General features: G+C 40.5%; 2 protein-coding genes across 4 annotated transcripts in view; one reads left to right on the forward strand and one right to left on the reverse strand.

Moving 5' to 3' along the window:
* LOC107269876 (ribosomal protein S6 kinase alpha-5) overlaps window positions 1–6,895 on the reverse strand; it is an 11,600-nt gene extending 4,705 nt beyond the window's left edge. The window contains exons 1-3 of one of the 2 annotated variants that reach the window (XM_025087301.1): window positions 6,683–6,799; window positions 3,309–5,767; window positions 128–202 (exon numbers count right to left, since the gene is read on the reverse strand). In XM_025087301.1, coding sequence (XP_024943069.1) covers window positions 128–202; window positions 3,309–3,507 — 274 coding nt within the window. In that variant the 5' untranslated portion in view covers window positions 3,508–5,767; window positions 6,683–6,799. Of the gene's footprint in view, window positions 1–127; window positions 203–3,308; window positions 5,768–6,682 lie in introns of both variants that reach the window. The other variant, XM_015744251.2, reaches the window with a different exon arrangement.
* LOC107269878 (iodotyrosine deiodinase 1) lies at window positions 6,892–9,783 on the forward strand. Of its 2 annotated transcripts, none has more exons than XM_025087305.1 (6): window positions 6,892–7,026; window positions 7,309–7,367; window positions 7,496–8,424; window positions 8,535–8,717; window positions 8,772–9,088; window positions 9,445–9,783. In XM_025087305.1, exons 3-6 carry the CDS (start codon window positions 8,259–8,261, stop codon window positions 9,628–9,630), a joined length of 852 nt encoding a protein of 283 aa, XP_024943073.1. In that variant the 5' UTR covers window positions 6,892–7,026; window positions 7,309–7,367; window positions 7,496–8,258; the 3' UTR covers window positions 9,631–9,783. The 2 variants fall into 2 exon arrangements, with proteins under 2 accessions (XP_024943073.1, XP_015599744.1); XM_015744258.2 differs by having other exon boundaries at window positions 9,551–9,783.
* Window positions 9,784–11,000: the final 1,217 nt, after the last annotated feature.

Genomic DNA, 11,000 nt, shown 5'->3' on the forward strand with positions numbered 1-11,000 from the left:
AAAAAAAAAAAAAAAAAAAAAAAAAAAACAGAAACATTAACGGACAACTATCTATATTATTTCAAAAATATGTCAATTCGAGATAGGAAAAAAAAAAGAGGAACACTGGTTCCACAAATAGACGTACCTCCAGTTCCCAGAACTTTGAGCAGATCAAAATGGGTCATGTCCACCCTCTGCCCTCCGCTGTCCGCCAGATTGACTGTAATATGAAATGATATGGAATAAAAAATTAAAATAAAAAATAATAAAAAATATTAAATTTTTGGCAAAAGTTCACCAGATAAATCTTAAATACAATTTCGCTTTCTCCGCTCAAGAGCATTTACTTCCGCGTGATGTTAGATATCAAGCACGACCCCGATTCTTCAAGTTCTTAACGAAACTCAGGTAGCTCGAAAATTACCGAAAAGAATGGGTCCCATTCGGGCCCCGGTAAATCGTAACGACGGCCCTGGTTACCAGTGAGAAACCATGTCAAGGTGGTGGTAGCGGCCATGATCGTACTTAGTTATACGTATAGCCCACAGATGTAGGTATGTATTCGACGGTCGACCCAGTTATCGAATTTTTTTGTTTTTCCCAAAATTTGAGCGAACGACCAACCGTAACTGGAATAGTCGTTCCCAATGAGCGACGAGAGCGAAGATTGTCGCGGGCGTTAATAGCCACACTTTTAAATGAACCGCCACCGAGGAGAGACATTGCTCGCCGTTAATGGCAGAGGTGCAGAAGTTCCGCTTTTGCCTGACCCAGATAGTCAACATTCACTCGCTATTTCGTAACGGGACCGACTTTCTTTCAGTTATACCTCACAGACAGCGAGCTGCCAACGTTAAGAACTGTTACCGGTCCAAGTGGCTATACGAAAAGCATGCTCTTTCATTTTTCACAATTCCGGGGATTCCCCCTTTTCTTTCCCATCTATTTTCTCTCTCGTATACACGCACCAAAGGTCCGATCCTTTCGGCGCCGCCATTAGTTTCATCGCAGATCGACACGGCCAATTTGCAACATTGACAAATAGAACCCACGCGACAATAATAATAATACCAGTAAGTGGAATGTCTATCAATTTAGCGACTTCGAGCCGCTAAATAATTTTGCGAGATTCTCGGCGAACCGTTTTCAAAAATAGACTCAAGCCGAAATCAGCGGGAGTGGGAGTAGCCATCGGAGGCCTTTCACCAAACTTGGGAAAACAAAGTTACCGTGCATTTTGATTCCCGTTAAATCCCGGGAATTCCTCGCACGCTTTCTTTCAATTGATTTACGAATAATTGTCACGGTACTTTGCCCCTTCAAAAAAATTTCTTTTAATCACGACCCAACAATTAAGTCACAATATTTTAATTGTCCTACCAACGAGATACTGAGAATCTTGTATCAGTTATATATTGCAAGCATCAGCTGACGATCATTATCGCCCTTTGTATGAAGTTAGTAAGTTTATCGGTAACGAGTGTCTAGTTTTAACGATTTGTGATTACATAAAGGTCTCCTTGTGTCGTAATGCGACAGAGTGCTTGTCGCGCTGCCATTGGGAACAAACGATTGGCGTCCTTGCACCACGACGACAACGTCTATAAGGAAAAACTAGTTTCCAGTTGAAAAACGATGTCCGACAAAAGTTTGCAACAAAAACAATATGCATATAGGTATACAGATACGCATAAAGATGCTAAAGGAAGAGGACTGTGCCCGCTGAAAAAAATACAAATTTGCGTATATATTTGCTTATCGGGTTAAACAACATGTTTGTCAGATCGTATGTATATGTATTGAAAAGCGGAAGCAGGTTACGAATAAAGGTATGGCTAATTATAAGTTTGGTCCGTAAGAATTACAAAGCCGAAATACACTGATAGAACGTTCAAATTTCTTTATCGTTAGAACGATCTGAGATACAGTGCCTGCTAAAAGTATTATGAAAAATATCTTCGCAAGGCGAATGGCCTTTACCCGAGCAACGGTTCACGTAAATTTATGCTCGGAATATTTCAAGGCCTTCATATCTGGAAACACAAGGACAGGGCCTGTTTTTTTTTTAGAGTAGACAAACGAGAAGTATTTATTAGCAGCCGACGTTAAGTCAACGTATACAAAATTTAAATACGTATCAGCCTCACTGAACGAGAATGGCTTCCTTAGACCCTTTTCCGAGCCGTCAATTAAGTAACGATATTTTTGTATCGTTTCAAAATGATTTTGCTTAACCATATAATTTGCAATTAGGAGCCAATAGAAACTTGCTTATTGTTTAGGTAAAATAGTTAAACGCGTAAGGGTGCAGGTAAATCGATATTACTGTAAGAAACCCTAATAAAAAAAATTGACGTTCCCTTTATGTATACCTATATAGCTATGCTGGTTCGAGAAGCAAACCGAATTGAAAAGCTGGTGCTGTTACGCTCGATGAGAATGGCATGTTCCTGAACAGCAAGTAACGGGTCTTGTCGAGTGAAACAGGGACGTTATCCAACGTCGGATTTCTCTTGGATAACCCGGTGTATCAGTGCTCGAAGTAATTTAGCAGTAGGGGACACGTTACGTTATGGAACAGACGGCTTAGGAACACGTGTAGAGAGAAATGGTAAGCGTGTGGGTTAGGTAGGTACCCCAGTGAAATTAGCCAAGGTCAAAATGACATTACGATTCTCATCCCTGATTTTATCTTAAGAGTGAATCTAGGCGTAGTAGTCATAACAATACCGAGTATCCTTTGGGTAAATTTAACGCAGCCGAGGATATAGTGCGCGTCGGTAAAGAAGAAAAATGAAACATCATTGTTTTGCGATAAATCTATTTTTTTCCTCGACCAAAAAACCAAATCACTCGTTCCTTTTTCTTTTTTTTTCTTTTGCACTGAATATTTTTATCGAGACTACCGCATTATCGTGTATTTATCGGTCTACTTTTATATACAGTGTGTAAATAAGTAACGCGAAATACGATACAATTGCGCAAATACGCGACCTAACCTCTCATCGGCGATGGCAGCAATACGAGAGTTTGGACAGCGAGTAGTTACCAAGGAGAAAGTGCTTAGGAGAACTGTTTTAATCGGTGTTATGTCGACGAATGCTTAACTCAATGGCAATTTTGACAAGACTTATCAGCCGTTAAACAAATTTTGAACATCGTCCCGAGTCAATGATATAGGACAAGAATGGATAAATGGAAGAGTGGAGAGGATTGAAAAATATATGCCGTACAGTGAATTCGAATAACAATGTTATTATGTCAATCTACGAGTCTCTAGAACATTCCAGCAGGAGAGTAATGGAACTCTATTTACTTATGCGTACCTCGGGATCTTCCTTCCAACGTAATGGGTTCAGGCGAAGCAGGCGAATCGCTGACATCTAACTCGTTTATAGCTTTTGTAATCCCATAGGAACCGGAACCGCGTTTTCTCTGTTCGTTAAGAACGTGGTGCTCGTCGACGTTGATCTCCACGTCGCTGCCATCCTCGAAATAGCCACTCTCGTGCTCAGGATTTTTCATGGTGACACAGCTGCGAGTATGATTTCTTGAGGATGACGCTTCACGTAGATCACTGATCAATCACTTTCGTTTTGTACTAACCGGATGATCTCCAGTTAAAACAAAGTATTAAGAATGAACGTCACAACATCCTGAGGATCATCTTCTTGTATCTGGGATGTGTAAAACTCCAATGACAGTCACTAACAAGAATTTTTTAAAAATCACCGACGAATATTCTTCCGTGGCAACTCTTAGTCGAACGATTCTTTTAACACTTATCAACTGTATTGTCCAATCCGTTTTTCAGTTGCAGCGAAACTGTCCGTGGCAGCGGCTGTAACGATGCTACGAATCCAGGAAATCCTCCTCGGTGACCTGAGCTCTGACATGCATGTAAAAGCCAAACTACTGAGACACCAAGTAGCCCAGCTATCGTTGTTCCCGTATTGTAACGTTCTTATAGTATCAGCAACGAGAAAGGAGCTCAGGGGCAAAGGAGACACTTCGGCGAAATGATTTCACAGCATTGCTCGCTCAACCCGCTTCCTTCACGGCTGTCCGCCTGCGCTCCTAAGTTACAGCAGATGACGCAATTTGTTATTGGGCCACGGTTTTGCGACTGCGAGTCACAGTATTTCACAAACAGTAGGAGGTGTAAGTAAAAGGTATGTCGGACAAACGGATCCGTGGTAATTGACACGAGGAAGCTAGCTTCTTGCTTCCAGGTTGTACAGTTGATAGGTATGAACGGTCGGTAAAAAAGGAATCAATGATCCACTATAAAACTAACAGGATACGCATTTACAAAAGCTCTGTATATAAGTATTGTATCGACTTTACCAACGTTCCTTCCGTTAAACCTTGCGACGGCTCTGCAGTTTTGTCAAAGAGGAAGGAAAAGTCGATCGAGACAATTTTTCAGGCGCATCCTACTGACATACTTTGTCTCGTGCACGACTGGCGTGCTCGACTAGAGCGACTTTATGTAACAACCGCTTAACCTTCAAACAGTGCTTTTGTACTGTTCGATGATCCTTCAGCTTAAACCTGTGATTATAGTATCAATATTGACTACGTAAGGATCAATACGTATTAATCGTGTATATTTAGATACTGAGAATTCTGTTTGGTAAGTTCTTGCGTTCTATGTAAAATTTTCTTGGCTACAATAACGACGCACAAAGTCCAGCACGTATAGACTAGCTTCAAGTACAAGGCCATTAAATGGAATTTTCAGAATGGCGATTACGACTTCGCCGGTCTTCCCAGTGACAAGGAATACAATTTTTCTTGCTTGTATGTCGATAAAGAAGTATACGCTCAGACTTGCCAGATTGTTTCAGAGGTAGAAGACACGGGATAGTCACTACTTATTACGAAAGTCACTGTTAGTAGTGATCTTTTAAAATCTTCAACTTTTCCATAAACCGTTTCAATTTCTCTACCACCCACAGCTGTTGCCTCAAATTCTTCGAGTTGGTCCAAATATATATTTTTAACTTGTATTCCTGCAATCGTCTCGTAGCAATCTCACTGCCGAACTGTTTCAGATTATCGATACGTAAAATCTTCCTTTAAAATCCAGTAGCTTTCTGGAACTTTCCAGCAAAATCTTGTTTCGTGGCAACGACCATGTGTTCAGACGGCGTTACGACGAAGATGTCTCTCTCTCTCTCTCTTGCCAATGAATTAATATCACGATAAGTAAGTGCATCTACTATGCGCATGCATACTCTCAAGGATTCTCCCACCGGAGTGTAACACACGTTGTACTACGTACAAGGCACACGGGGTCGCTCGATCACGCAGATCTGCCACCCGAGCAACGTGATACGGTCTTGTATTATATGTATGTGTATATATGTACACACACACACACACACACATATATATATACACGTTGTCAAAAAATTCACGTTCCGTATCTCTTCCTCTCGAACTCTTTTTCACTAATTCAATTGTCGTAAACGTCACACTTTCACTGCTCCTCTTGTACTAGACTTTTGCGTGTACCCCTTGTGCACTTGTGAAGCACGCCGGGACACGCTCACTAATCCTTCCAATACGTTTTTCGTTAAATATTGCGCCCTGACGAGTAACGGCTCGTTAATGTGCGAACCACGAGCTACTACGTGGCGCACGGAACGAAGTCTCGTTGGCGACTGACTGGATATCCCCTTACTCCGACGCTGCTTGTTCGCCCATCCACCATCGGCTAACAGCTGATTTGGAAAACACCGAGGCCTCCGCAGTGCCGGATTACCGCAACGTTTGGGCCCTGCACTTGGGATGGTAATAGTATTGTGATAGTACGCTCTGACTGTTTGGATTTTGCGAGTTTGTCTTTGAACGTGTTTTGTGGGTGATTGTCAGAAGTTATTTCATGGCCGTATATGATTTCCGGGTAATGTTTGCGATTGGAATGAATGGTGAGACTTATGGCGATTAATATTACCTTAGGAATGGCACCGAAATTTCTTGTTCAAACATTGTTTTTGTGGTTGATAATATATTTGTGAATAATTGAGAGGAATGACGTCGGTTCTGAACTCTGTTTTCTTCTTGTGCGTGGTATTCCACGTTCAATTTTTTTTATTTTGTTTATCAATTTGTCGCGATTTACGTAATCTTGATGTTATTATATAATTTTTTTAGGTATACTGGTTTTGGTTATCAAACAGCGCGTTTCGTAATATACTCTTTGAATATCGCCACTTCGACACTTTGTTGTTAATGACTTTGCCCGTATAATCATGGCCTTATGGTATTATAAGAATACAGTGGTGCGACTCCACAGAATGCCGAATGATGCGGCAGAAAAATAGAAACAAAGAAATATTATACAAGCATCCATCGCAGGAAGACAATGCATATACCGTGCACATGGCAGATACACAAATTCATGACAAAGAAAAATCCTGCAAGACGTTAGTAGCACACTTAATAAAAAAACCACAAAAGATACCATTCTTCTCCTAACCACACATGACACAGCTTTCCTTCATATAGGTTATCCTCAGCTCATATACAATGAAACAGCACGCAATGAACGTTACAAAAAAAAATTATTTGTTGAAACAGTAAAAATCAAAGCCAAGAATTTTTTATCTACGTAACATCTATTTTTTGAGTACCTTTAGACTGTGGAAGAAGGACTACGACACGACAACAAGCGATAAAAAGAAGATCATACCAAATGTCAAAACGTGGGTGACAGTAGTCTCTGCATGTGCGTTGTCCAACGAGGTGGAGGTAGAGGGTGGAGGTGGCGGTGCCAGTAGTGGCGGCGGCGGCGGCGGAGGCGGTGGTAATCCAGCACGTGGTGGGGGCAACGATAGCGATGGCGGCGGTTGAAGTGGAGGTTGCATGGCGTTCTCCATTCCTACTGAAGCAATCCACTGTCACTTTTTTAAGCGTCGCTTATCCCGCCGATGAAAATCCCAACGATTTCCATCCAGATCAGCCGGACGCCATTTCGCGAGACGAAACGTTGGCCGCTGCTGTCACTTTGAGATAAAGGACCCTTCCTTTCCTGTGGTATTTCCTTCTAGCATCTATTCCAGCGTTCTTGTCGAGTAGCAATGCCGGATATATCTTGCTTCTACAGTCACACCCATTTGACTATGCACCTACGTTACTATCTCGAGATTCATTTACGATTTCCCGTGCGGTTAACTTACGGACGTCCAGCATTCACGTGATTACGATGTTTATTTCGGACGAGACGTCGGAGGAAGATACACACATTTTTGGCACTGCGCGCCCGTCTCTACGCAACCGTTTCTTCTGCGCACTGACTGGCTCGCTTCTACTTTTCAGGAGCGTCTCGAGACGTCCTATCGCCCGGATACAAATATCCTGTCGGCCTGCGGAAATAGGTTGGTTCGCGTAAAAGATTAAGAAAAAATGCTTTTATTTATTAACTAATTACGTCACGCTCGTTATCAATTATAGGAGATTGTTGTAACGTTTATTTAACACGGAACATGATGTATTTTTATGTTAGACACCGGACACCTATGAGGATACGTTGATACGCTCCTGCTGACTAGATCTCTCCATATAAGTGATTCCGCGAAGTGTACCCGAGATACGAAGTGTTTCAATATTTTATAATTGACAAATCCACTTTTAAATTCACTAGCGAGAGTCGAATACGAATGTCACTTAATTTACGACCATACAGGTATTATTCAGTGAGATCTATAATTGCGCGGCTCTAGCTTTTCCTCCGTAGTCATACAATTCAAATTTATTTAACGCCTGTCATAGTACTGTTTCTTACAGTGAGATTGGGAAATGGCACAAAGCAAGATAAGACGACTGAAGAGTGAGTACGCGTACGATAGCTACGAACTCTTCTCTTGCCTCGAGATATATTATTAACGTATTTGGTCGTACATTTTTCTTCAAAATCCAGTAACCTTAGTCGATGGAAATAGTTAATTGCATGCACAAATATATTATAAATTCACTAATGGTTTAATCAGAATGTTACACTTCTCTGAGATATATATGAAAAACGGTTTATCGTTTTTTTAAAGATAAATAAGAATTATCGTACTTACCGCGTCAGTGCACAAGCATAAGTGTGTTGGTGGCGATGTAGGTATATCAGAACGTAGATTTCTCGTCGGCGACTCTTTGCATATATTGTACGAAAACAGGATTTCAGTTTATACGACAGTAAGCGAGTTCTTCATTCCGTTTGGAGAGTCGAGGCGTGTCGCTCGGTCTTATTCTTGCTGGTTAAAAAATAAATTGATAAAATGTTAAACGAGAGTCTACCGCTTGTTAGAAAATATTGGCGCTACATGGCTGTCAGTATCATATCATTTGTTATTGGAAATATTATAATGCAAATGTTCAAGAGGATACAGCGGATTTATACAGGGAATGATTTGAACGGTGATACTGGATCGGGTGAAGTGAAAGGTAAAGTGATTTTTTTTGGTTAGAACGTTTGCTGCGCATCTTTACGTTTCAGTGTAAAAGCTTGTAATTACATTTCTAATTATTATACACGAATTCAATTATTTTTCTAGAGGATCATTACGACTGCGACGTGGACCACGTACCGTACAAGGATTACGTGAAGTTTCCAACAAGTGACATGATAGCAAGGTCACGTGACTTTTACAAAACGATTAATTTGAGACGCTCTGTCCGGAAGTTCAGTCCGGAACCTGTGCCAAAGGAAATAATAGAAAACATTATAAAGGCTGCCGGTACGTTACTTTTTTTTTTCCATCATACCTTCTTAACAATTACATTTATTTAAGGTACTTCACCAAGCGGTGCTCACACACAGCCATGGACCTTTGCCGTCGTGTCGAATCCACGTTTGAAGATGGAAATACGTGAAATCGTAGAAACCGAGGAGGAAATTAATTATAAAAAGAGAATGGGCATCAAGTGGGTCAACGACTTGAAGAAGCTAAAGACAAACTGGATCAAGGAATATTTGACTACCGCGCCGTATCTGATACTGGTATTTCAACAAATGCACAGCTTCACCTCGGACGGAGATAAAAGAGTTCATTACTACAAAGAGATCAGTGTAAACATGGCGGCTGGAATACTTATAACCGCCATACAGGTATTTATCAGAATATTCTAAAGGGAAATACACATGTCCAAGAGAACGTATCAAATTAATCCAGACGTCCCACTTGTCACTGATATCTTACATAAAACTAATTTCATATAATTCTTCACAATTCTGCACGAAACCACCTTTCACTTTCATTCATAGGCTGAATACTGTTTTTCTGAGGTGTACACTTTCTCCACGCTCTTCCCACAAAAGAACACTCCTACCGAATACTATCTCTGTATCCATACAAGAATATTCCAGGAGGCCACTCGCAAAACGCCCGTTACAATAACTTAGAGAATTTCTATCCAAAGAAAAGCTTTTATCGTCGTTTCATAATGATGCTTTCTTTAATTCAGTACGCAGGCCTGGCGACAGTCACGACGACTCCAATGAATTGTGGTCCAGCGATTCGCAATCTACTTGGCCGTCCTGCATATGAAAAACTCATTTTACTTTTTCCAGTTGGATATCCAGCTGCGGACGCAACTGTCCCTGCGCTCTCTCGTAAGCCACTGTCAGACATAATGATCGACTTTTCATGAAATTCTCATAATCTAACAATAACAACTACATCTCGGTTGATCAAACGTATACCGCACTACGTGGAAATAAAAGGTTTCATAAAATATCTCTGTAATCACGGCGCAACCATGCTTATTCGTTAGAATAGATGTGAGCGAGGAGGTCTTTATAAACTAAAATTTCTTTTATTTCAATTTACATACAATCACGTTAAAAAGTAAGTGGTATAAAAATTAAATCTTGGCCTGGCCCGAGGATGGGAGAGGATAGGGATGAGGGGAGCACTTTGAAATCAGCTTCAAAAAATTCTCAACTTTTTATGACTGATGGTTGTTGATTCTGCGTGACTTTCCAATATACATTTTCATATAATATTAGGCAATTTTCGTGTTACTGTAATAACTCGGTGATACGTGAGAAATGAAATTTTACAATTAAATGGGGGAGTACCGGAAGAAAGAAAAAAACATAAACTTCACCACAGCATCTTAAATTAAGTACACTCGATATATAAAATATAAAAATACTGAGCTAAACAACCAAGGGTCTTGCATCATAGTATACAATATAATCTTCTGCAGTATTGCATTAAATCGGTGTATTATATCTATGCTGCTACCAGCAGTTACGTCATTAAGTGTAAAAGCTTGAGTATCATGGTACGTACAGATAAACAGACAACGCTCTATCTATTGTTTATTATGGGACAGATAATATTAATATTATGCCATTCTTTTTCTTTTCTCCAGAGTGTCAACCTTTCATTTCTTCCTTTTTCGTCCTTCCCCTCCGACCCCCGTTAGCTTAACGTCGTCCGTAGGGACTGGACGTTCCTCCAAGTGATCGGCGAGGGGCCAAGAGCCGGCGTGACAAAAATCTGAGATCCAAAATTACGTTACATCGAAGCCGCCTTTTCGAATTTTGGAAGCGACCAAAATTCCAAATCTCACTGGTTCTTATTTTGCGGTTCCTCGATATTGGGAGATCGTTAGTTTCAAAATACCTTTATTTTTTTTTTTTCAATTTCTCAAAGATTATCCCCTCTCTGCCGTTTACTCTCGATATCTTAGGCGCTATGGTCGTTCGCACGAGGGTACGAGTGACGCGTTAAAAAAAACATAAGAAAATTTTCTCTCAAGCTAGAGCGTTACCTTATTACGACTGCTACAATTATTACACACAAAATAAAAAGACGCTCTGATTGTGTATGGCTCTCTGACTCCATTCGCATCCTGTCCGTCATTGAACAATTCATTTATAAAAGATTGCGTCGTCGTTCAATTAAAATCGTAATTATTTGTCATCGGATCGTCAGATCGCTGCTTCGTGGCACAAAGCGAATGGCAAGTGGGATCGAAAAGAAAAAAAAAAAAAAAAAAAAGATTAAAAT

Source organism: Cephus cinctus, unplaced genomic scaffold (genome assembly GCF_000341935.2).
Source record: "Cephus cinctus unplaced genomic scaffold, Ccin1 Ccin1_scaffold0690, whole genome shotgun sequence".
Classification (NCBI taxonomy): domain Eukaryota; kingdom Metazoa; phylum Arthropoda; class Insecta; order Hymenoptera; family Cephidae; genus Cephus; species Cephus cinctus.